The sequence below is a fragment of the Biomphalaria glabrata genome, chromosome 1 (genome assembly GCF_947242115.1).
Source record: "Biomphalaria glabrata chromosome 1, xgBioGlab47.1, whole genome shotgun sequence".
Lineage (NCBI taxonomy): Eukaryota > Metazoa > Mollusca > Gastropoda > Planorbidae > Biomphalaria > Biomphalaria glabrata.
Window position 1 is genome coordinate 65,245,194 of NC_074711.1, and position 27,921 is coordinate 65,273,114.

The window sequence follows — 27,921 nt, forward strand, 5'->3', positions numbered from 1 at the left end:
GACTTTCATTGTATTTAGGTGAGACTTTCGTTGTATTTAGGTGAGACTTTCATTGTATTTAGGTGAGACTTTCACTGTATTTAGGTGAGACTTTCATTGTATTTAGGTGAGACTTTCATTGTATTTAGGTGAGACTTTCACTGTATTTAGGTGAGACTTTCATTGTATTTAGGTGAGACTTTCATTGTATTTAGGTGAGATTTTCATTGTATTTAGGTGAGACTTTCGTTGTATTTAGGTGAGACTTTTGTTGTATTTAGGTGAGACTTTCACTGTATTTAGGTGAGACTTTCATTGTATTTAGGTGAGACTTTCATTGTATTTAGGTGAGACTTTCACTGTATTTAGGTGATACTTTCATTGTATTTAGGTGAGACTTTCATTGTATTTAGGTGAGACTTTCATTGTATTTAGGTGAGACTTTCATTGTATTTAGGTGAGACTTTCGTTGTATTTAGGTGAGACTTTCACTGTATTTAGGTGAGACTTTCATTGTATTTAGGTGAGATCTCCTCAGCTTATCCCTGTTCTAATTTAGGTCTTTTACATGTAAAAGACTTAAACTCTACAAAGTCATCTTTCTAAATGATTCAATTAATTTGCAGAGGTTTTGCTGATTTTTTTCTAGCAGAGTTTTTCTAATCGTTACTTTCTAAAGAAGCCCATTGAAGTTACTTTGAGTCCTTCTTTCAGGCTGGATATTGACCAGAGTGCCAGAAGAAACGCTCAAGATTATTTTAATGTCCAAGACCCTGATTATTATGAATTTGAAGGTAAGTGCTTAGCTCTTTGGACAGAATGATAAAGTTACTGCATTCAATGAACTGATATTGTTCAGGCCATTTGAGAATAGAAGTTATTACTAAGTTTTAGGCACGTCTATTGGTTGAAAAATAATCCATTATGATAGGAAGATAAAGGTATAACACTACTTTGGATAAAGTTTTAATTACAAACCAAATAGTCCTTCCTTGACCTCCTTGACCCTAACACTGTATTGTGTCCAATCTTGCAGCCAATATTTTTATGGATGACGCCATGGATTTCAATGAAGAAGGGGAGTGGATGCCAAATATTTTTGTCAAACAAATGGTGGCCCTTGTGGACGAAGCTGCCAGGTAAGCAAATGTTGCCAAAATAACGAGTAGCCTAGACTGTGCTGTTTGTCTTACTGCATACATTTCATTTTAAGAGGAAATTAGAAAACATTTATTAGAATGTTTCAATTTTTTTAGAACAATACTTACAAAAGTACAAGTGAGAAATTCATAAAATTCTTATGTTATCTTTTGAAATATTACAGCCGTTACTTCAAAAGAGAAGGCAATTAAGTCACACGCGTATTCCTGTGTCAATCTAATCAAACATGTTAACAAAGTATTTAAACTCTGCTAAGTCATCGGTTTTCCTGGCAGATTCAAGCAACCTGTTCCATGCTGTAAGGGCATTAGGGAAGAAGCAAGAAGGAACACATTTATAAAGTTCCCCCTAGCCTATGGTATAACAAATGTGTCCTTATCTTAGATTTTTTTTTTTTAGTTTGAGTTTTTTTACTTGTATTATTACTCGGGTCGAGTTGTTTTTTCCTGATGTAGATTTATGTAGTGTTAGGTCTTGATGAGGGATTCATTGGAATAGTGAAACGTCAAACAATGTTTTCAGAATATTAAAACCCTACTGTTGTGTTTTGTAGGGCTAGATGTTTGAAATAGCTGGCTATAGTAGATCTAGCTGTGGCTATAGTAGATCTAGCTGTGGCTATAGTAGATCTAGGTGTGGCTATAGTAGATCTAGCTGTGGCTATAGTAGATCTAGCTGTGGCTATAGTAGATCTAGCTGTGGCTATAGTAGATCTAGCTGTGGCTATAGTAGATCTAGCTGTGGCTATAGTAGATCTAGGTGTGGCTATAGTAGATCTAGCTGTGGCTATAGTAGATCTAGCTGTGGCTATAGTAGATCTAGGTGTGGCTATAGTAGATCTAGGTGTGGCTATAGTAGATCTAGCTGTGGCTATAGTAGATCTAGGTGTGGCTATAGTAGATCTAGCTGTGGCTATAGTAGATCTAGGTGTGGCTATAGTAGATCTAGGTGTGGCTATAGTAGATCTAGGTGTGGCTATAGTAGATCTAGGTGTGGCTATAGTAGATCTAGGTGTGGCTATAGTAGATCTAGCTGTGGCTATAGTAGATCTAGCTGTGGCTATAGTAGATCTAGCTGTGGCTATAGTAGATCTAGCTGTGGCTATAGTAGATCTAGGTGTGGCTATAGTAGATCTAGCTGTGGCTATAGTAGATCTAGCTGTGGCTATAGTAGATCTAGGTGTGGCTATAGTAGATCTAGGTGTGGCTATAGTAGATCTAGGTGTGGCTATAGTAGATCTATGTGTGGCTATAGTAGATCTAGGTGTGGCTATAGTAGATCTAGGTGTGGCTATAGTAGATCTAGGTGTGGCTATAGTAGATCTAGGTGTGGCTATAGTAGATCTAGCTGTGGCTATAGTAGATCTAGGTGTGGCTATAGTAGATCTAGCTGTGGCTATAGTAGATCTACGTGTGGCTATAGTAGATCTAGGTGTGGCTATAGTAGATCTAGGTGTGGCTATAGTAGATCTACGTGTATTCATGATTTGTTTTTCTTCTCTCCCACAATCTCTCTACTCTCTCTCTCTCTCTCTTCTCTCTCTCTCTCTCTCTCTCTACTCTCTCTCTCTCTCTCTCTCTCTCTACTCTCTCTCTCTCTCTCTCTCTCTCTCTACTCTCTCTCTCTCTCTCTCCCTCTCCCTCAATGTCGTATTACACTTTTTACTCTCATTCTCTCACACACAGACACATCTCTCTCTCTCTCTCTCTCTCTCTCTCTCTCTCTCTCTCTCTCTACTCTCTCTCTCTACTCTCTCTCTCTCTCTCTCCCTCTCCCTCAATGTCGTATTACACTTTTTACTCTCATTCTCTCACACACAGACACATCTCTCTCTCTCTCTCTTTTCTCTCTCTCTCTCCCTCAATGTCGCATTACACTTTTTACTCTCATTCTCTCTCTCTCACACACACATCACCTGATCATACACGCAGTTAGACGTCTCCATTCATCACCACCACACAAACACACACACACACCTCCGTCACGAAACTATGCCACCCTCAGTGCACATAAACACCAGTGCATCCCCTGTTCTTTCCACTCACTGACACCAGTTGACCTAATTTTACCCCCCCCCTCCCCGCTCCCATCCTTCCCCCAATCACAAATACAGTCAATTTGTTCATTTACTGAAATTGTTAAGTAGTTGAACAGTTCAATTAGATCGAGATTTGTTTGAGTTAGCTCGACCCTAACACAGTCTTTAACCATTGAGAAACCTAAACCCTAAACTATTTAAAGACTCTACATTCATTATATAACAAAACTGACAGGAGAATAGCTTAATATTTATTAATGTAGCATAATTGTATCTATTCTGGAGTTCTGAGGTATTTTCTTACTTCTATGTTAAAAAGTCACCTTGCAGAGTGGCATTACGATTATAAATATAAATTTTCCTTTTTTACAAAGCTTTTATGAGCTCACTCTGTCTGTCTGTCTGTCTGGGTGAAATCGTGTACACGTTAGTTCTCCCACTTCCCATTCTCGGGTCACGTTGAAACTTTGCCACAATTATTCTTTGTCAATCCCAACACATGAATCAATAAAAAAAAGTAATCAAATATTTTATCAATAAGTTGAAACTAATTAATTTTAACTGATGTAAGGGGAGATAAGCCCTGTAAAGCGAATACGGTCGTCCGCTAAAACTAACTATAAATTTTTCTGTTTGTAGAAGTACCTAGACTAGTTCAGTGACTTGCACGTTCGCGTTCCATCTTGCAGACTCGAGACATTCGGTTGGAATTCAGACTCAAGCATCAGGCAGGTCGGAAACCTCCTCCCAGATCCCCTCTGCATCCTCCCCCCCCCCCCCCCCCAAAAACACCTTTTTCCCAACTGGTCACAAAAGTGATTGGCTCATAGGGCACTGAGCACGCTCTAATCATGAAACTTGCGTTAAGACTTCTACATTTAATTTTTTAAAATTTCAAATCGCACAAATTTATTTTATTTTTAGTCCATGGTTAGTCTAGATTCTAGATCAATTAAAATTAATTACATGATTTATTCAAAATAATTGAATATCATTTGTGACGCTTTGTTTTAAACAAAAATATGTTTTACTTGTTTCAATTTTTTTATATTTTGTCTTTTATTTTTGAATAATATCACACTCTCTCATTTATGGCATACATCTTATTTCTAGAAATCGAACTAATTACTCTACCAGTTTAATTGTTACACCAATTTACGTTGACTTCCTGCTGAGTTAATTACACGCAATGGGGAATAAAGGCAGCCGAGTTTTACAACGAATACCACCCTCACACACACACACACACTCAAATAGCTTGACCACACACACACACTCAAATAGCTTGACCACACACACACAATTGTGATGAAAGTTTTCACGTTTTACAAACAGGAAAAAAGAGCCCCCCCCCTTTCCCCACACACCTTTTTTTTTTCCTCGTCCTTTGTGACACATGTGTGCGTGTGTGCGTGGAAGAGTTTCAGTCTAATGACCTCAAAGTTTGATGTCATTTAAACATTTGAAAGGAATCATTCACGTTTCTAGAAAAATAAATGTCATAAATACGAATTTCTGCCAATAAGTGTTTCAAAGCAAATATAAACACAGTATTAATAAACCCAGAAATTGAAAAACTGAGAAAAACTTTGTGTTCTTGTCCATAGCATGTTACATGACTATCGCTGTACTGTCTACGCTGTGTCTTTAGTTTCTCATTTGAAATGTACACTATGTCTCTAATTTCCGCGTCCATGTCTAGATTGTGACTCTACATTCTGTGCAAATGTCTAGATTGTGACTCTACATTCTGTGCAAATGTCTAGATTGTGTCTCTACATTCTGTGCAAATGTCTAGATTGTGTTTCTATTTTCCGCGTCCATGTCTAGATTGTGACTCTACATTCTGTGCAAATGTCTAGATTGTGACTCTACATTCTGTGCAAATGTCTAGATTGTGTCTCTACATTCTGTGCAAATGTCTAGATTGTGTTTCTATTTTCCGCGTCCATGTCTAGATTGTGACTCTACATTCTGTGCAAATGTCTAGATTGTGACTCTACATTCTGTGCAAATGTCTAGATTGTGTCTCTACATTCTGTGCAAATGTCTAGATTGTGTTTCTATTTTCCGCGTCCATGTCTAGATTGTGACTCTACATTCTGTGCAAATGTCTAGATTGTGACTCTACATTCTGTGCAAATGTCTAGATTGTGACTCTACATTCTGTGCAAATGTCTAGATTGTGTTTCTATTTTCCGCGTCCATGTCTACATTGTGACTCTACATTCTGTGCAAATGTCTAGATTGTGACTCTACATTCTGTGCAAATGTCTAGATTGTGACTCTACATTCTGTGCAAATGTCTAGATTGTGACTCTACATTCTGTGCAAATGTCTAGATTGTGACTCTACATTCTGTGCAAATGTCTAGATTGTGTTTCTATTTTCCGCGTCCATGTCTACATTGTGACTCTACATTCTGTGCAAATGTCTAGATTGTGACTCTACATTCTGTGCAAATGTCTAGATTGTGTTTCTATTTTCCGCGTCCATGTCTACATTGTGACTCTACATTCTGTGCAAATGTCTAGATTGTGACTCTACATTCTGTGCAAATGTCTAGATTGTGACTCTACATTCTGTGCAAATGTCTAGATTGTGACTCTACATTCTGTGCAAATGTCTAGATTGTGACTCTACATTCTGTGCAAATGTCTAGATTGTGTTTCTATTTTCCGCGTCCATGTCTAGATTGTGACTCTACATTCTGTGCAAATGTCTAGATTGTGACTCTACATTCTGTGCAAATGTCTAGATTGTGTTTCTATTTTCCGCGTCCATGTCTAGATTGTGACTCTACATTCTGTGCAAATGTCTAGATTGTGTTTCTAATTTCCGCGTCCATGTCTAGATTGTGACTCTACATTCTGTGCAAATGTCTAGATTGTGACTCTACATTCTGTGCAAATGTCTAGATTGTGTTTCTATTTTCCGCGTCCATGTCTACATTGTGACTCTACATTCTGTGCAAATGTCTAGACCCTTGTTTCTAGTTCCTGAGTCCATGCTAAAGTTGCCTCTATTTTATATGTCCATAACTAGACTGTGTCTCTACATTATGTGTCTGTGTCTAGACTGTGTCTCTACATTCTGTGTCTGTGTCTAGACTGTGTCTCTACATTCTGTGTCTGTGTCTAGACTGTGTCTCTACATTCTGTGTCTGTGTCTAGACTGTGTCTCTACATTATGTGTCTGTGTCTAGACTGTGTCTCTACATTATGTGTCTGTGTCTAGACTGTGTCTCTACATTATGTGTCTGTGTCTAGACTGTGTCTCTATTTTTACGTACACAGTCACATATTAAAACTAAGAACATTTCTTGTTTGTTTTATTAAAGCAGCGAAGGTTATAGGTGGTCATAATTAAGGAGTGATTAGCTTTAAATAAATAATCTTCCTCTTTACGAAGATCCGGGATGGCGGTGGTTAATCCCTCATTTCATAGGATACTTTCTTTGAGATGTCACCGGATATCCTTTGCGCTTCTGTCTCTAAGCAAACGGACGCGTTACAAGCGCGAACAATGTCGTCACGTCCAACTGCGGTATTAGATAATGTTTTCAAACTGTTGGTTGGGAAGAACTTGAATACACAATGACACTTTTCTTGTGTGTCTGTGAGTTAGAAAATAACCCGCCAGGGAGTGCTCAATGTTAATAATGTAACTCAAAGAGCGGGAAAGAAAGTAGCTGAATCGGATTGCACCAAGACTAGCAGATTTAAAATGTACAGTTCAAAGTTCATCAGCCTAGAAGAAGTCAATGGCGAGATAGAAATCGGATGCGCTTCTTGAAATAAAAAAAGTATTTCCACAAACTGTTTGAAACTTATTTAGTAATAGAAGGAACTTGAACATTGTTTATATAAAAAAAAGTTATAGAACATGTCTCAATCATGTAGAACTCGAGTTGACTGTTATTGGAGATTTTCAGACTAAAAGTAAACATCATTCATGTGACAATCTGTTGACACTTTGAATAGCTAAGACATGATGCGGTGCTGAGAAGTGTATACATGGTTCATTCAAACACTTTGAATAGCTAAGACATGATGCGGTGCTGAGAAGTGTATACAGGGTTCATTCCAAGACTTTGAATAGCTAAGACATGATGCGGTGCTGAGAAGTGTATACATGGTTCATTCCAACACTTTGAATAGCTAAGACATGATGCGGTGCTGAGAAGTGTATACATGGTTCATTCCAACACTTTGAATAGCTAAGACATGATGCGGTGCTGAGAAGTGTATACATGGTTCATTCAAACACTTTGAATAGCTAAGACATGATGCGGTGCTGAGAAGTGTATCTAGACGGTTCATTCCAACACTTTGAATAGCTAAGACATGATGCGGTGCTGAGAAGTGTATACAGGGTTCATTAAAATACTTTGAATAGCTAAGACATGATGCGGTGCTGAGAAGTGTATACATGGTTCATTCCAATACTTTGAATAGCTAAGACATGATGCGGTGCTGAGAAGTGTATACAGGGTTCATTAAAATACTTTGAATAGCTAAGACATGATGCGGTGCTGAGAAGTGTATACAAGGTTCATTCAAACACTTTGAATAGCTAAGACATGATGCGGTGCTGAGAAGTGTATACATGGTTCATTCAAACACTTTGAATAGCTAAGACATGATGCGGTGCTGAGAAGTGTATACAGGGTTCATTCAAACACTTTGAATAGCTAAGACATGATGCGGTGCTGAGAAGTGTATACATGGTTCATTCAAACACTTTGAATAGCTAAGACATGATGCGGTGCTGAGAAGTGTATACATGGTTCATTCCAACACTTTGAATAGCTAAGACATGATGCGGTGCTGAGAAGTGTATACATGGTTCATTCCAATACTTTGAATAGCTAAGACATGATGCGGTGCTGAGAAGTGTATCTAGACGGTTCATTCCAAGACTTTGAATAGCTAAGACATGATGCGGTGCTGAGAAGTGTATACATGGTTCATTCCAACACTTTGAATAGCTAAGACATGATGCGGTGCTGAGAAGTGTATACATGGTTCATTCCAACACTTTGAATAGCTAAGACATGATGCGGTGATGAGAAGTGTATACAGGGTTCATTCCAACACTTTGAATAGCTAAGACATGATGCGGTGCTGAGAAGTGTATACAGGGTTCATTCCAACACTTTGAATAGCTAAGACATGATGCGGTGCTGAGAAGTGTATACATGGTTCATTCCAACACTTTGAATAGCTAAGACATGATGCGGTGCTGAGAAGTGTATACATGGTTCATTCCAACACTTTGAATAGCTAAGACATGATGCGGTGCTGAGAAGTGTATCTAGACGGTTCATTCCAACACTTTGAATAGCTAAGACATGATGCGGTGCTGAGAAGTGTATACATGGTTCATTCAAACACTTTGAATAGCTAAGACATGATGCGGTGCTGAGAAGTGTATACATGGTTCATTCCAACACTTTGAATAGCTAAGACATGATGCGGTGCTGAGAAGTGTATACATGGTTCATTCCAACACTTTGAATAGCTAAGACATGATGCGGTGCTGAGAAGTGTATACAGGGTTCATTCCAATACTTTGAATAGCTAAGACATGATGCGGTGCTGAGAAGTGTATACAGGGTTCATTCCAAGACTTTGAATAGCTAAGACATGATGCGGTGCTGAGAATTGTATACAGGGTTCATTCAAATACTTTGAATAGCTAAGACATGATGCGGTGCTGAGAAGTGTATCTAGACGGTTCATTCCAAGACTTTGCTTATCAACACATTTTTATGTCTGTACACCGGATACACCAAAAAAGCGTGCTATTTATAGATTGTCCATGCATGAAATTCTCCTATTTCGAAATATTAAATTTATAATACGTGTTTCTACCGGATAGTGCAACAGTGCAGTGTATATGTATATCTTTTATAGTAAACATGAACAGAGATGGGGTTTTCCCGTTCATGAGACCTTCCACTATAGCCACATACGTATTATAGCTCCGATAATGAGACACTATAGAGGTCTTTATTTAATAGAATAAAATATAGGCTTACTGGGCTGGGATCGTTGTTTTGGTAGCCTGTAAGAACATGGAGCCACTCTTCTCAAAGTCGACCGCTCCTGATATTTTGAAAAAAAAAAAAAGTAAAATAGTATAAGAAATGGGCGCACAACTCTCAGGAAAGATGGTTAAAAAAAAAAAACAAGAGAAAAAGATTGGACCAAATGACAAGGAGAAAAAAGGCTAGGGAAATAGACCGTGAGAGAACGACCAGGCGTAGACGTTAGGGAACCGTTAGCAATGAAATTCCAAGTAAACATTCCCCAAATCTGATAGTTAAACAACCCCTCCCAACGGGACGCCCTCGTTGGACTTTGTGACTTCATTAAAGGAGTTTTGAAGGCACACGTCATCGGGCATTATTCAACGTAGTTAACCCAAAACATCTGTAGGTGGACGACGCGCCTACTTCCAACAGATACAACTTATTACCAAGTCTGTTATTGACTAAGTCAATGTTTGAGACATGAAATAGATCAAATAGAAAACAGGCGAGACGGGGGGGGGGGATTTCTTTTTTTTTTTATTTCGCTTCTGCCTATCTCTCTAGCCTAGTTCTTTCCCTTGACAAGTTTACTTTTCTTTGTCAATTATTATAGACTATGTCAAACTTCTATTTTGGGCTCCTCCAATACTAACATAGGAATTAACGAGAAGAACTTGTTCATGTTTCATCGTTCACTAATAGAACTAATTGTTGAGGTGTTCTCGGGGAGGTCAAACAAAAGTATTCACTCAACAATGTTTGCATCAGTAGAACAACAAAACAACGCAATAATAATAACCGGCAATCTTTCTTTCTACCCGGATGTACTTGTAGCTTGTTGAGCTTGAACAATAGAATTGTTTTCAATGACTTCTTCATCATCATCATCTTTCCTTTGAGTTCCTCCTGGAACATAGGGCCTCAGTAACAACACGCCACTCTCTACGCTCTCTTGTTCCTCATGGAACATAGGGCCTCACTAACAACATGCCACTCTCCACGGTCTCTTGTTCCTCATGGAACATAGAGCCTCAGTAACAACATGCCACTCTCCACGATCTATTGTTCCTCATGGAATATAGGGACTCAATAACAACACGCCACTCTCCACGATCTCTTGTTCCTCATGGAACATAGGGCCTCAGTAACAACACGCCACTCTCCACGATCTCTTGTTCCTCATGGAACATAGGGTCCCAGTAACAACACGCCACTCTCCACGGTCTCTTGTTCCTCATGGAACATAGGGCCTCACTAATAACACGCCACTCTCCACGGTCTCTCGTTAGTTTTGTAATGGTTACCCAGCTCTTTCCTGTCCTCTCGGCTTCATCTAGTACACTGTGTCGCCACGTTCTTTTTGTCCTTACTCTACGTCTTGTGCCCTGTGGGTTCCACTCTAAGGCCTGTGCCCTGTGGGTTCCACTCTAAGGCCTGTGCCCTGTGGGTTCCACTCTAAAGCTTGTGCCCTGTGGGTTCCACTCTAAGGCATGTGCCCTGTGGGTTCCACTCTAGGTCTTGTGCCCTGTGAGTTCCACTCTAAGGCCTGTGCCCTGTGGGCTCCACTCTAAGGCCTGTGCCCTGTGGGTTCCACTCTAAGGCCTGTGCCCTGTGGGTTCCACTCTAAGGCCTGTGCCCTGTGGGTTCCACTCTAAGGCTTGTGCCCTGTGGGTTCCACTCTAGGTCTTGTGCCCTGTGAGTTCCACTCTAAGGCCTGTGCCCTGTGGGTTCCACTCTAAGGCTTGTGCCCTGTGAGTTCCACTCTAAGGCTTGTGCCCTGTGGGTTCCACTCTACGTCTTGTGCCCTGTGGGTTCCACTCTAAGGCCTGTGCCCTGTGAGTTCCACTCTAAGGCTTGTGCCCTGTGGGTTCCACTCTAAGGCTTGTGCCCTGTGGGTTCCACTCTAAGGCTTGTGCCCTGTGGGTTCCACTCTAAGGCCTGTGCCCTGTGGGTTCCACTCTAAGGCCTGTGCCCTGTGGGTTCCACTCTAAGGCTTGTCTAGCTCTGTTGGTGGTAAATGTTTGGATCTGAATACAATTAGTGATTAGAGTGTGAACGAATTTATTCCTTTTGTCTTTCAACCATTTGTCACTGCTCTTCCTTCGTGGGTGGAGAGTATTGAAACAAAACGAAATCATATAACACACTTGATTTATTTCGGACGTTAAGAATGATAAAAAAAACCCAGATTAAACACATTGACCAAACATTGACATGAACTTCATTTCCTTTTTTTTTTTAATTTGTTCGTCGCTGTTTTGTATTTGCATTTAAAATGAGATGAAACTTAAAGTGACTTAAACCAATAACTTAATCTTGACTCTATTGACATAACTGCCAGATTTTCAAATGTTCATTTCAAGTCGCTGTACAATGTTCATGACTATTTGACATCTGATAACACTGATGTAGGCTCCTTAGGGTAAAAACACGCAGTATTGTTCACCACATGAAAGGAGCGTTGAGAATGTCACGAAAACAAGTTATTTGCTGATATGTGTTTAAACACTTGGTTTTAAATTTTTCAAGGATGATTATATACATATCTACATCATATATTTTGACGCAAACAAAAACTGACGACGTTTAAAAAATGCATCTGAAATATATTTTAAAAGAAACTTAATCTTGACTCTATTGACATAACTGCCAGATTTTCAAATGTTCATTTCAAACTTTTTATTTAAATGTGCAATGAAAGGTAAAATTTTGTTTATCGGAATATTTTATAAAACAATATTTTCAGCATCTATCTATATATATATATTCGTGGCTCAAGAGTTTGGACACGCATGAAAAAGTAAAGGAAATATCACTCTTTTATTTCTGCAAGTCGAACGAACTAGAGTTACCCTACGAAAAAAAAGATCTAGTGGGAAAACAAGTAGTATTCACCCGTCACTAAATAGCAGTGCCGGACTTAACCATTGTGGGGCCCTATGCGAAACGGAATTATAAGTGAAAATTAAGAATTTATATAAGAAAATACATTCGTCTTTGCATTTTATTCATTCTTTACTACGTACAGAATTACTTTACGAGCCTTGCGTGTAGCGAAGTCATACAGTATATCATAAAAATTTGATTTCCTACATAGATCACGCTCAATTGCAAGAATTACCAAATGTTTCAATCTATCTACGAGAATTGTTGACCTCAAGTAACTCTTCATTAGTTTGAGAAGCTTCTTTTACCAGACTCCAAAATTACGGGATAATGCCTTTTTTTATAGCGCGTAGGATTGTCGTTTTCCATATTGAATGACAACCTAAAATGACAGTTTTTATCAATATATTTCAGGAGATTAGTATGAGTTTTCTAAAGATTTTAATAATTTCCAGATATTTCCAGGACTTTTTCGTATATTTTGCATTTTAGGAGATTTCCAGGAGCTCCTGGTAAATCGACAGGAGGCCTCGGGAAATCTTTTATTAGTTATTAAATGGTTTAATTTAATAATTTATACACCTAGAATTAGCGCGGGTCCTATGAAAGTGCGGGGTCCACTGTGGTCGCATAGGTTGCAGTGGCCTAAGGCCGGCCCTGCAAAATAGTGGCGTATGCTACGTCACCCGTCGATTAGTTCAAAAATATTTTCTCTATTGCTCAATGCGTTCAAGTATGACAGATATTTCAGGGTTGTCAATTCACGAAGAATATAGGAAAACTCTCAAAAGCCATACCCATGTATACATAAATCATTCGTATGCAAAATGATATACACCAATAAATTTACTCTCCAAACGTAACCACTACATTTCACCGTATCTCTTAATATCTAGCGCTATACAGTAATGGCCTTAGAAAAAAATGTTTAAATCAGATGTTAATTGAAATGTAAACATAGAACAAATTCGTGTGATCCTCTCTAGTTTAAAAATCCCCTATTTAACGTTAAATAGACGTTGGTCTAAAAATAATGGTGAAGTGACTAGGTCTTGTTTGGGTCTTGTTTTGGGTCTCGTTTGAGTCTTGTTTGGGCTCCTTGCCCTCAACGAAAGAGGCTTGATTCAACGCTTTTCCATCTCAATGGAAAGAGTAGCATTCTAGGGTGTTATCTTTCACTCAAAATCTATTCTAACTAATCATCAGGACAAAACCAGCACACCTGATGCACCTAACAGATCGAGTAGTTTAAGGGCGATGTTCATTTCTGAGCCCCCCCCCCCAAATGAGACACTGTCAATATATCACTGTACACTTATGTCTCATCGACCTTAGCAAAGTCGTAAATGCTGGTGTGGTCTTTACATAATGCGCGATGGTGTATGATGTCCCATCATGCATCAGGTCACCCAGCATTCCTCAGAGGGTCAATCATCAATGTCAGTAGGCTGATAATGTATAGACTAGATCGTGATCGAAGGTGTCACTGACGTAATGGGGGTCCAATGTTGAAACAGGTGCGGGAAGAGAGGGTGGTGGTGTTGACAGAGCTCCTGTGTATTACTTGTTTCCCTCACTATTTAATCAGGGAAATTAGTGAGTGGTGATAAGTTTATACAGTAGGTGACGCTTAATCTATAAAATTATACGCTACAATGCTCTTCATATCTCATATCCATTTTTTTAGGGGGGAGGGATTTTAAATTATACTACTGCACAGAATTATAAAGAAAATAGTAATTTTAATCGTGAAGGACTAGAAAAAGAAAAGACTTCATCAGATTATTCTAAACTAAAATAAATGTACTTTTAAATGATAGATACAATGATCCTTAATATAATGTGCATGTTTATCACACCCATAATACGAAACTGTTTGTAATTTGTATTTTGAACTAATTATGAAGCTTTGATAAGGAACCTCATTCAAAATAGGAATGTCATGACCTTTTTTTATGAAATGAAATTCACAAAGGCATAAACCATACCTTATAAATGCGCAATGGATTTTATATATCCCTGGACAATAAGTCAACTCTCCGTATAGTATGTATTCTTATACAAACCTGTAGAAGCGGAAGAAAACTCCCCATGTACAATACATTGTTTTCTGACTAATACTTCTTCATTAGAAACATTATAAAAATAGACTATCCTTCTTACCAACGTTGTTGTTGTGACACATGAAATAGACTTCAAGGTTTCAGGAGAAGTGGAAACAGAAAGCTAATTACGTTAGAGTCGCTGCCAGTAGGAACTATTTATTGAAGGGAGATTTCGTAATAGAAATTAGATACCTTTCTAGTTCTGAGTTTGGGAATCAATAAATTGGGGAGACGAGCTTCTATCAGGATTTTAAAAATGTTCGTTCAGTCAATAAGTTGCAAGATTCATGCTAAGTCTACTTTTATTAAGCGTATTGGTGCTAATTGCGTGTTTCCAATTCATTTATGATTTCTATTAGTCTTTTATTCATAAAGAATAATTCTGTTGTTTCAAGGATATCCTGCATACGATCCAGATCAGGTCTTTGGATTCTATTGTTCAGTTTTACCAAGACGTATTAACCTATCAAATGCTTCGTAATAAAATTGTTGTTGTTTTTTTCAGCATTATCCACGAATCGGACATTACTTTACTTCCTCCGGTGAAAATTCCAACACCTTATGGGGGACGTCTGGTCTGGACATTGCCAGGTGGCAATCTGTTGATAGCCCATATAAAGGATAAACACAAGATCCGTTATAAGAAGAGATGGTCCCAGGTAAATAATTTTCATCAAACGATATGCATTTGTAGATTTATTATATGGTCTTTTTTATACATTGCTAAGAGTTTTAAAAAGTACACTATTGACTTGACACTACAAGTCTATCCTGCCATCTTCCGAAAATAATCAGCTAGTTAAATAATTAGATCGTAGTTTACGTGTTAGTGTATGAGAGACCTTAGCCTACCAATCGTCCAATTTTCATTCAATAAATTAGATGAAAGGTGAGTTTAAATGTAGGACACTCACATCTGCATGTGTTGTTTCATGACTTGTTTCACTGGTTTATTTGATTAGGAAAATTGTCAAATATAGTATACAGTGGTGTAACAGTGGGTCTATCTACCTCTGGTCAAAAGCAAGATATCTGTCTTTGTTTCTTTGACTTAAAATGTATTTTCAATTCTTATTCTATATTGGACTTGAACTCGTCTCATTGTTTCCCCAGGTGATGTACATGTACTATCTACTAGGCTATCGTCTGTTAGGTCAACAGGACGAGTCTTTCAATTCTTCCACCCTGGAACGTGATGAGAAGTGGAAGAGCACCTCCAGCCATTTTATTAAAGGGAATCTTTTCAAGTACATTCCAGAAAGAGTTCTAGTGCAGGTCAGTCAGCTCTCCAGACAATGTTCTAAGGCAGGTCTGTTAGCTCTCCAGACAATGTTCTAAGGCAGGTCAGTTAGCTCTCCAGACAATGTTGTAGTGCAGATCAGTTAGCTCTCCAGACAATGTTCTAAGGCAGGTCAGTTAGCTCTCCAGACAATGTTCTAAGGCAGGTCTGTTAGATATTCAATGTTCTAGTGCAGGTCTGTTGGCTATTCAGAAAATGTTCTAGTGCAGGTCTGTTGGCTATTCAGAAAATGTTCAAGTGCAGGTATGTTGGCTATTCAGAAAATGCTCTAGTGCAGGTCTGTTGGCTATTCAGAAAATGTTCAAGTGCAGGTATGTTGGCTATTCAGAAAATGTTCTAGTGCAGGTATGTTGGCTATTCAGAAAATGTTCTAGTGCAGGTATGTTGGCTATCCAATGTTCTAGTGCAGGTATGTTGGCTATCCAATGTTCTAGTGCAGGTCTGTTGGCTATTCAGAAAATGTTCTAGTGCTGGTATGTTGGCTATCCAATGTTCTAGTGCAGGTCTGTTGGCTATTCAGAAAATGCTCTAGTGCAGGTATGTTGGCTATCCAATGTTCTAGTGCAGGTCTGTTGGCTATCCAATATTCAGGTGCAGGTATGTTGGCTATCCAATGTTCTAGTGCAGGTCTGTTGGCTATTCAGAAAATGCTCTAGTGCAGGTCTGTTGGCTATCCAATGTTCTAGTGCAGGTCTGTTGGCTATCCAATGTTCAAGTGCAGGTATGTTGGCTATCCAATGTTCTAGTGCAGGTCTGTCGGCTATCCAATGTTCAAGTGCATGTATGTTGGTTATCCAATGTTCAAGTGCAGGTATGTTGGCTATCCAATGTTCAAGTGCAGGTATGTTGGCTATCCAATGTTCTAGTGCAGGTCTGTTGGCTATTCAGAAAATGTTCTAGTGCAGGTATGTTGGCTATTCAGAAAATGTTCTAGTGCAGGTATGTTGGCTATCCAATGTTCTAGTGCAGGTATGTTGGCTATCCAATGTTCTAGTGCAGGTCTGTTGGCTATTCAGAAAATGTTCAAGTGCAGGTATGTTGGCTATCCAATGTTCAAGTGCAGGTCTGTTGGCTATTCAGAAAATGCTCTAGTGCAGGTCTGTTGGCTATTCAGAAAATGCTCTAGTGCAGGTCTGTTGGCTATTCAGAAAATGCTCTAGTGCAGGTCTGTTTGCTATTCAGAAAATGCTCTAGTGCAGGTCTGTTGGCTATTCAGAAAATGTTCAAGTGCAGGTATGTTGGCTATTCAGAAAATGTTCTAGTGCAGGTCTGTTGGCTATTCAGAAAATGTTCTAGTGCTGGTATGTTGGCTATCCAATGTTCTAGTGCAGGTCTGTTGGCTATTCAGAAAATGCTCTAGTGCAGGTATGTTGGCTATCCAATGTTCTAGTGCAGGTCTGTTGGCTATCCAATATTCAGGTGCAGGTATGTTGGCTATCCAATGTTCTAGTGCAGGTCTGTTGGCTATTCAGAAAATGCTCTAGTGCAGGTCTGTTGGCTATCCAATGTTCTAGTGCAGGTCTGTTGGCTATCCAATGTTCAAGTGCAGGTATGTTGGCTATCCAATGTTCTAGTGCAGGTCTGTCGGCTATCCAATGTTCAAGTGCATGTATGTTGGCTATCCAATGTTCAAGTGCAGGTATGTTGGCTATCCAATGTTCAAGTGCAGGTATGTTGGCTATCCAATGTTCTAGTGCAGGTCTGTTGGCTATTCAGAAAATGCTCTAGTGCAGGTCTGTTGGCTATTCAGAAAATGCTCTAGTGCAGGTCTGTTGGCTATTCAGAAAATGCTCTAGTGCAGGTCTGTTTGCTATTCAGAAAATGCTCTAGTGCAGGTCTGTTGGCTATTCAGAAAATGTTCAAGTGCAGGTATGTTGGCTATTCAGAAAATGTTCTAGTGCAGGTATGTTGGCTATTCAGAAAATGTTCTAGTGCAGGTATGTTGGCTATCCAATGTTCTAGTGCAGGTATGTTGGCTATCCAATGTTCTAGTGCAGGTCTGTTGGCTATTCAGAAAATGTTCAAGTGCAGGTATGTTGGCTATCCAATGTTCAAGTGCAGGTCTGTTGGCTACTCAGAAAATGCTCTAGTGCAGGTCTGTTGGCTATTCAGAAAATGCTCTAGTGCAGGTCTGTTGGCTATTCAGAAAATGCTCTAGTGCAGGTCTGTTTGCTATTCAGAAAATGCTCTAGTGCAGGTCTGTTGGCTATTCAGAAAATGTTCAAGTGCAGGTATGTTGGCTATTCAGAAAATGTTCTAGTGCAGGTCTGTTGGCTATTCAGAAAATGTTCTAGTGCTGGTATGTTGGCTATCCAATGTTCTAGTGCAGGTCTGTTGGCTATTCAGAAAATGCTCTAGTGCAGGTATGTTGGCTATCCAATGTTCTAGTGCAGGTCTGTTGGCTATCCAATATTCAGGTGCAGGTATGTTGGCTATCCAATGTTCTAGTGCAGGTCTGTTGGCTATTCAGAAAATGCTCTAGTGCAGGTCTGTTGGCTATCCAATGTTCTAGTGCAGGTCTGTTGGCTATCCAATGTTCAAGTGCAGGTATGTTGGCTATCCAATGTTCAAGTGCAGGTATGTTAGCTATCCAATGTTCTAGTGCAGGTCTGTTGGCTATTCAGAAAATGCTCTAGTGCAGGTCTGTTGGCTATTCAGAAAATGCTCTAGTGCAGGTCTGTTGGCTATTCAGAAAATGCTCTAGTGCAGGTCTGTTTGCTATTCAGAAAATGCTCTAGTGCAGGTCTGTTGGCTATTCAGAAAATGTTCAAGTGCAGGTATGTTGGCTATTCAGAAAATGTTCTAGTGCAGGTATGTTGGCTATTCAGAAAATGTTCTAGTGCAGGTATGTTGGCTATCCAATGTTCTAGTGCAGGTCTGTTGGCTATTCAGAAAATGTTCTAGTGCTGGTATGTTGGCTATCCAATGTTCTAGTGCAGGTCTGTTGGCTATTCAGAAAATGCTCTAGTGCAGGTATGTTGGCTATCCAATGTTCTAGTGCAGGTCTGTTGGCTATCCAATGTTCAGGTGCAGGTATGTTGGCTATCCAATGTTCTAGTGCAGGTCTGTTGGCTATTCAGAAAATGCTCTAGTGCAGGTCTGTTGGCTATCCAATGTTCTAGTGCAGGTCTGTTGGCTATCCAATGTTCAAGTGCAGGTATGTTGGCTATCCAATGTTCAAGTGCAGGTCTGTTGGCTATCCAATGTTCAAGTGCAGGTCTGTTGGCTATTCAGAAAATGCTCTAGTGCAGGTCTGTTGGCTATTCAGAAAATGCTCTAGTGCAGGTCTGTTGGCTATTCAGAAAATGCTCTAGTGCAGGTCTGTTGGCTATCCAGAAAATGATCTAACGATTATACGATTATACGTTTCTGTAGGTTGGCTTCATGTAAATAAAAAGTTTTATTTGTCTACTGAATATTTTATTTTTTTTTATTAGTGGAAACATTTTATACTGTTAGTTCAGATAAAAACTAGACATGAAGACATTTTGAATAAAATATTTTCTGTTGGTCGTTAGGCTGAGAATACTTTTATCCTGGCTCTGGATGGGGACGTAGACTTCAAGCCTCATGCCGTGCAACTGCTGGTGGACAGAATGAGAAAGAACAAGAAAGTAGGAGCAGCTTGTGGTCGAATCCATCCTATTGGCTCAGGTTTGTCGTGCATCTAGTCAAAGTCTAACATAAAATCTGTTACGTAGTGTCACTACATTAATTGGGTTTTCTATTTAGTACCAACATTGTAGTTTCAACACGTTTATTGGCTCCTCGCCTTAGTATCATTATATATGTTGGCTCCTCGCCTTAGTATCATTATATATGTTGGCTCTTCGTCTTAGTACGATCACATACGTTGGCTTATCACCCTAGTGCCATCACATATGTAGGCTCCTCTCTCAATTACCATCACATATGTTGTCTCCTCTCTCTAGTACCATCACATATGTTGTTTCCTCTCTCTAGTACCATCACATATGTAGGCTCCTCTCTCTAGTACCATCACATATGTTGTCTCCTCTCTCCAATACCATCACATATCTTGGCTCCTATCTGTAGTACCATCATATATGTTGGTTAATCTCTCTATTACCATCACATATCTTGGCTCCTCTCTCTAGTACCATCACATATGTTGTCTCCTCTCTCTAGTATCATCACATATGTTGGCCCTTCTCTCTAGCACCATCACAAATTTTGGCTCCTCTCTCCAATACCATCACATATGTTGGCTTCTCTCCCTAGTATCATCACATATGTTGGCTCCTATCTCTAGTACCATCACATATGTTGGCTCCTCTCCCTAGTACCATCACATATGTTGGCTCCTATCTCTAGTACCATCACATATGTTGGCTCCTATCTCTAGTACCATCACATATGTTGGCTCCTCTCCCTAGTGCCATCACATATGGTGGTTCCTATCTCTAGTACCATCACATGTTGGCTCCTCTCCCTAGTACCATCACATATGTTGGCTCCTATCTCTAGTACCATCACATATGTTGGCTCCTATCTCTAGTACCATCACATATGTTGGCTCCTCTCCCTAGTACCATCACATATGTTGACTTCTCTCTCTAGTACCACTTATATATGGAACAACAGTTACTATTGCCGTGGCTCCCATTGTATATTTTATTTATTATATTCTCTTTATCTCTGGTAATTAGGTCCCTTGGTTTGGTACCAGATATTTGAATACGCTATCGGTCACTGGCTCCAGAAAGCTGCTGAACATATGCTCGGCTGCGTCCTCTGCAGTCCTGGCTGCTTCAGCTTGTTCCGAGGCTCGGCTCTGATGGATGACAATGTGATGAGAACTTACGCTACAAGATCTTCTGAAGCCAGGCACTATCTACAGTACGATCAAGGTGAGTAAATACCATGCTACACTTTTTCTTTTTTTTTAAACTTCTTTTTTACAGTTGATATTGTGAAAAAAACAACTTCTGACATACTAACAGAAACATTAAGACTAGAATTTTAACAATAATCTAGATTCGCTTGACTTAATTTGGTATTGGTATCTACGAAATGCATTTTTGAATATTTTGTATAGAATATCTGCTACGAAAACAGAATAATCTATTTGGAATAGGTATACCGACTTTTAACCTGAGTTATCCGTTCATTGTTTATATTAAGATTTAAAAAAAAAACGGTTTACATTATTTACATAATAAAATAATAAAATAAATCAAGATGGTAACAAAACAGAAAAGGGGGGGGGGAATGGTATAGAGAATGTTGGGGGAGAGGGGGGATATAAAATCATCGCCTTCATCCTCTGTCTCTTGACTTTTGTCGTAGTGGTGTGAAAGTTTTCGTAACCAAATACTTCCATTTTTCCTGGTCAGCACAGAAAGATTGGAAACATGTTTTGAAATTAATAGATAAATGAAGCAATGTACGCCATATTGAAGGAGCCCTGATGCCAACTAAATAAAATAAATGACTTTTTGATCAAAATGAAGGCGCATACAAATTGGATTCTCGGGTGCTGAAAATGCAGAAACACCAAATATCAAGCTACTGTAATTACCCGCCTGAAATAAAATCTACAATACGTTAGTCTCTATCGCTTAAAAAAAGCTTTTTTGTTTGCTTTATGTGTAGTGTTGTTACACTTATAAGCTTGCATTTTTCATATATGTAAAATAGTTTACAAGTAAAATTCAACGAATGTCCACTTCCAGGTGAAGACAGATGGTTGTCCACTCTGCTCTTACAACAAGGTTACAAGGTCGAGTACTGCGCAGCCTCTGACGCAATGACGCACTGTCCCGAAGCTTTTAAGGAGTTCTTCAACCAGAGGCGTCGCTGGATCCCATCCACCTTGGCCAACATTATGGACCTGCTTCAGTCTTTCCGAACAACTGTCACCAGCAATGATAACATCTCTTACCTCTACATGGCCTACCAGGTATGGCGCCAAGTGGTTTGTTTTGACTGACCACAGTACTGTAATGTACTCAGTGAGCTACCAGGTAGGGCACCAACTGGTTTGTTTGGACTGACCACAGTACTGTAATGTACTTAGTGAGCTACCAGGTAGGGCGCCAACTGGTTTGTTTAGACTGACCACATTACTGTAAGGTACTCAGTGATCTGTATTGTATGCAACTGTGCAGAAGCTAGTTAGTGGACAGAAAAGGGAAACTTGAAAGTAAAGTAGGCATATTTTATAGGGTCTAAGGTCCAAAGTAAATTAAAGTTAGAAGCTACACAGATATTATATATAGTGTTGTTTATTCTATCCCATGTATAAAACAGGAATTTCAAGACGAATTTATAGTATAAAAGATAAACATAAACATAAAATTAGTCCAGTATTACAGACAATCGATTAAATTCATGGGAATTTTTTTTTAAATCTCCACAGGGTCTTTTGATGCTGTCCACTGTGCTAGGACCGGCTACTGTACTGCTCATGATGGCGGGCGCTATCAACCCAGTGTTTAAAATCACTTTGTGGCAATCGTACATGCTGATCGTTGGGCCCGTTGCCTTGTATCTTATCCTTTGCTTCATCACTAAGTCGGATACCCAGTTGAACGTTGCTGCGGTTCTAAGTGCCGTCTACTCTTTGCTTATGATGGCTGTGATTGTTGGCACCGCCGTGCAAGTAGCAGAAGACACCGCAGTAAGTCCGAACGCCCTCTTCTTGTTCATGATGATAGCCATATTTATCGTTTCCGCCTCGTTCCATCCTCAAGAGTTCTTCTGCTTGTTGCCTGGTGCCTTATATTTCCTCGCCCTGCCTGCTGGTTACGTGCTTCTGATGGTCTACGCTATGTGCAACCTGCACGTTGTTTCTTGGGGCACCCGAGAGACCTCTTCGCTGGAGAGGAAAGCTCAGATCAGGCAGAGACTCGAAGCTAAGAACAGCGGGGGCATCTATGGCTGGATTCATAGACAGGAAGAGGAAAGTACTTGCTGTGGAAGATTCATGAAATATATCAAACGGCTCTGCGGCTCCGGGAGTCAAGACCTACACACCGAGATCTTGAGACAAGTCATTGAAAAACTAGACAAAGTGGAAGCTGGCATGAGAACTGTGGCTACCAACGGTTCATCCGCCTTCCAGCACAACCGAAAGCGATCATCATCGCGATCTCGTCACTCTAAGAAATCAGCCAAGTCCACCATTAACGACATTGAGGAAGAAGCTGAGAACGGCGATGCCAGTTCCTCCGCATCAGATACATACTCAGAACAAGACATCTACATGGAAGAAGACAGAGATGACCTCATCAACCCTAGATGGTTGGACGATCCTGGTCTGAAGCACGGAGAAGTCCAGTATTTGCCTATGAGAGAAATCGAGTTTTGGCAAAGATGTATCGCCAAATATCTTCACCCTATAAATCCGGACAAAGCTGTGGAAGCCAAAATCTCAACTGATCTAAAATCTTTAAGAAATAACATTGCGTTTGCCTTTTTCATGATGAATGCATTTTGGATGGTGATCATATTTATGCTTCAAGGAGTCAAAGACAAGATTAATATACTTATTCCAAAGTATGGCGGAGGGACATTGACAATTGAGCCACTGGGACTCATATTTCTGAGTGTTTTTGCATTGCTTCTTCTCTTGCAATTCATTGCTATGTTGCGTCACCGATATGGCACTCTGCTACATATCCTTGCTTCCACCGAGATACGTGTGGACAAGAAGAAATTCAATCAGAAACAAGCAATCGCTGACATTGTGGAGTACGCCAGAAAACTCCAGAAGCTCTCCGGGTTTGATGAAGACCTTACTGATCCAGACTATGAATATATGAGCTCAACTGAAAGTCGTCCAAGTAGTATGCCTTCAGGATCGGACACGGCGTTTTTGCCAGAGTCCAAGTATCCTAGGGGCTCAGACGTGGCCCAGAGTAGCCAGCAGGCCATGGATTCGCATTCCAAGATCAACCCAGCTTTCCAGGATGTCACACCCAATCCGTCTGATGCTGCGACTTCCGGTGAAGAGCCGACCAAGGGTAAAGGCGCCACAGAAGAGGGTGAAAAGAAAAAGAAAGGGAACCATTCCAAGCTCGGGCGTAGTAAGTCAACTATGGTGGACAAGAACAACACTCTGCGCAGGCAGTTCGAGCGAAGGTATAAACAGATGCTGAGGAATCACTCGGAGGAGACCGGACAAGATCCAAACTTCGACCCCTTCGTGAGCAGGTCACTGAGAGAAACACGTAGACCAAACAAAAGAGAATCCGTGGAAGATCTTGAAGCTCGCTTCAACAACTTCAACAACAGATAATGTCAAGTCAATACAAAATGATGATGGGAGATTCGTCAACATAACAAAACAATGTATAAAATATTCAGTTGATCTAACCATTCAAAAACTATGGCACAAAAAGAACAAACAAATGTGTTAGATCTATGTTCTAAGTGCTTCATTGCCACAATATGCGAACACTGTATCTTCTTTAAGTACAAATTAAAAAGTCCTACTCAAGTCTCTGATCAAATGTTGGACTCAATGACTGAGAGCTTCTACTTCTAGTTGTCATTTCATTGTCTTTCATGTTGCAATCTCGAAACAAAGTGATCACGTGATCACGTAAACTAAATGAGTTCTTCATTGTGTGTATGTGTGTCGGTGTGTTTCCTGAAATAAATACTACGCTTATATTTAAACTGTTTGCACCTACGTTTGTGTGTGTTTTGTGATAGAAGGGCTGTGTACACCATTATGATATATTATTGATATTTAAATGGAAACTAATATTGTTATTCCTTATTGTTATTATTGATTTCAAACAGATTTCTGTATAAATATGAGCTTAGTGTATATGTGTGTGTATGTGTGAGTGTGTGTGGAGAGACAATGAAGGAAATGTTGCTCAAATCTGAAAAGACTAACAATACATAACATAACACTACATTACATAACATAACACTACATTACATAACATAATACATAACATAACATAACATTACATAACATAACAATACATTACATAACATAACATTACATTACATAACATAGCAATACATTACATAACAATACATTACATAACATAACAATACATTGCATAACATAACAATACATTGCATAACATAACAATACATTATATAACATAACAATTCATTACATAACATAATACATTACATAACATAGCAATACATTACATACAATAACACTACATTACATGACATTACACTACATTACATAACAATACATTACATTACATAAGGTTACATAACATAACACTACATTACATAACATAACACTACATTACATATCATAACAATACATTAAATAACAATACATTACATAACATTACATATCATAACATAACAATACATGCTGTAGACTCGTAGTATATTTTTTATTTTTTTTTAACTTTGTTCTTTATTGAAATATATTTTGATGTTAAAATTATGACCTTTTTTTAAATGTTTTTCTTTTTCTGCCGTGTGCGACCCCTTCTATATGTGGAATGTATAATTTGGGTTCAATACGCCGTGTGACCCCTTAGATATGTGAAATGTATAATTTGGGTTCAATACACTGTGTGATCCCTTAAGGATGTTGTTTTGTGTTGCTTTTGTTATTTAGCTACATTTGTATTGATTGATTTTCTTTATTTCTCTCATTGGCATGCCCTCTCTCCTCCCATGATTTCTTTAAAAGGCTAAAATAATAAAGAAAAAAAGTCTTATTTTTATTTTAATTAATATCTTTTAAAAATATGTATATAATTTAGCAGTATAAAAAATGAATTCTACGAGGTCTTTTATAATATTTGTATATTCAACGAAAATCAAACTTTAACTTACAATTTTAAGAAAACGGGAGACTACCCTACGAATTACTTTAAGGAAGAAAAGAAGACTTACATACCTTTCTATATATCTATATACACTGAACTCTGTGCAAGTTCTTCAGGATATTATTCTTATTAAAAGTGTTAAAGTTTAAAATCTATCCTTCTTTTCAAGATATTAAGTAGTAATTCTTGACACTTATTGCCATTAGGATTACAAATATAAAAGAGGTGTCGCTGTGAGCGGTTTTCAGCTTCGAACAAAACTTGGACCATCTGCTACATACTATTTTATTGATTAGCCTAAACTTATTTGCTATTACATATATTGACACATGTTTATTACCATAACTCTCTGCTCTATCAGTTACAGTCTGTAAAACCACGACAGTACGGCCACATAAAGAGCAAGTCCTTGAAAGTTGCATCCCCTATGTATAAAATTGATTTGATTATAATTAATAAACGCATGTCAGTGTGTGTGTGTTTGTGCGTTAGTGTGTTGGATTGCTTATATAATATAAATAATGTGACACTAGATCAGTAGTTACTTATTAATATATTAATATTTGTCAATATTCAATTCCATGCACAACCTTATGTCTTTTATTGCCCTTGTTTAAGTTGCAGATTACATTCTAATCACTTCAATGTGTCCTTCACTTGTTCATAGAGTTTGTGTAACTTCTGTTCATGTGCAACTTTTGTTACTCCATTTGTGTATGTTGGTCACATGAACAGCTAGTTTGCACTGACCACGATCTAACACACAGAACCTTAAAGGTTGTCCACTTAAGTAGAATGAAACGGAGCGCCGTGTCTAAGCACCCCTGACATTCATGTATATGTATGACTCTAACATTTCACCAACAATAAATCATTTCCCGCTTAACGCGATGCATTAGTTATGTTTTAAATTATTCATAAGTTGACAGTGATTTAAATAAAAATAAGACACACTTCTGAGATCAATATGTACAGGTAACAAAACAAAAATGTGTACGGGGATTTTGATAAATGAAGGGAAAGGTTTGAAAATTTAGCTTTTTGGTATACTGAATACGAGAGTACTGATTTTCTAAAAATTTCTAACATTTATTTTTGTACTGTTCATTTAGCACTAAAGAATCCAATTTCGAAGCTCTTCGGCAAATATCACACAGTAGTTGTTAATTTAGTTTGCCACTGTGGTCTTTCACTATAACGTCCTTGACATTGTGACTTTATCGACTTGTTTCAATATCTCTCGCAGTCTTTCTCTTTTCTTAGTCACACCTTTATGTAGAATTCATTGATATCTCCCTTATCTTTCTCCATAACGCTTTCTCTTCTTTTTCTGTCTTACTGTATTTCACCTTCAACTATCCCTTAGTCTGTTAAGCCGTTGATTCATTTCTCTCATGTCTTTTGCCTTAAGTAGAATCTCTTCCAGTGAGAGGCCTGCCCACTCTTTGATGTTTTCTTTTCATCGCTTTCTTTGTCTGCCTTTTCTTATTCCTGGTACTGTTCCCTGAAGGATGGTTCTTCCGCGTATTACGTGTGTATTATAATATTGTTAATGTCATATTTGAATGTCATCCAAATCTTAATGTAAACAAAGTGCAGATTACTGTGATTAACTCAATAATGGAAATCCCTAAACAACGTTTTAAAATAGTGACTTGGGTTGAAGCAGTAACGCGAAACGTAAAAGATACATAAAACAAAAACAGTACCAAAAAATAATGAGTGTAGATGTATTTGCTCTTTCGAGAATCAACAGCTATGTAAAATAAACGTTTACCTCCCTTTTATGTCAAGACGCTATAGTGTGATACATTACATCCTAAGGTAACATTGTTTTCTATTGTTATATGTTCACCATGTACACATTTCAAAAGCATACATATCTATAACCACAACTGGAGAATATCTTGAACAACATACAATTGTTATTAATGTTTTGTTGTTGTTTTTTTCTAATTAATGTTGTTTTAGAATTCCTGTAGGTCTTGACTAGATTATATGACATTTCACTTGAATGTCACCAGATTATATGACATCTCACATGTGTGTCATCACATGAAATTGTTTGGTCGTATCGTTTTTGCGGCGATATGATGGTGTGATCACACGTTGATAATTGAATAAGATGACCCAAACACGCAAACATAGAAACACTCACAAGCAAACATAGAAATCTACACTCACAAGCAAACATAGAAATCTACACTCACAAGCAAACATAGAAATCTTCACTCACAAGCAAACATAGAAATCTACACTCACAAGCAAACATAGAAATCTACACTCACAAGCAAACATAGAAATCTACACTCACAAGCAAACATAGAAATCTACACTCACAAGCAAACATAGAAATCTACACTCACAAGCAAACATAGAAATCTACACTCACAAGCAAACATAGAAATCTACACTCACAAGCAAACATAGAAATCTACACTCACAAGCAAACATAGAAATCTACACTCACAAGCAAACATAGAAATCTACACTCACAAGCGGATTTCTTTTTTTTTTTTATAAATGTGATCCAGTTTCCCAATAAAACGTTGACAACAAGACAGAATTCATTCATAAATAATTACGAACAATATTGAATATTATGAAATAAGAACTTGAAATTATATTAC

At 38.5% G+C, this 27,921-nt stretch overlaps 1 protein-coding gene across 2 annotated transcripts in view; it reads left to right on the forward strand.

Moving 5' to 3' along the window:
- Window positions 1–27,756, forward strand: part of LOC106074221 (chitin synthase chs-2-like) — a 75,892-nt gene extending 48,136 nt beyond the window's left edge. For both annotated transcript variants that reach the window (XM_056008386.1, XM_056008393.1), the window contains 8 exons: window positions 694–773; window positions 1,016–1,118; window positions 14,712–14,865; window positions 15,320–15,481; window positions 19,025–19,160; window positions 20,177–20,377; window positions 21,203–21,429; window positions 21,889–27,756. In XM_056008386.1, coding sequence (XP_055864361.1) covers window positions 694–773; window positions 1,016–1,118; window positions 14,712–14,865; window positions 15,320–15,481; window positions 19,025–19,160; window positions 20,177–20,377; window positions 21,203–21,429; window positions 21,889–23,769 — 2,944 coding nt within the window. In that variant the 3' untranslated portion in view covers window positions 23,770–27,756. The remainder of the gene's footprint in view (window positions 1–693; window positions 774–1,015; window positions 1,119–14,711; window positions 14,866–15,319; window positions 15,482–19,024; window positions 19,161–20,176; window positions 20,378–21,202; window positions 21,430–21,888) is intronic.
- Window positions 27,757–27,921: the final 165 nt, after the last annotated feature.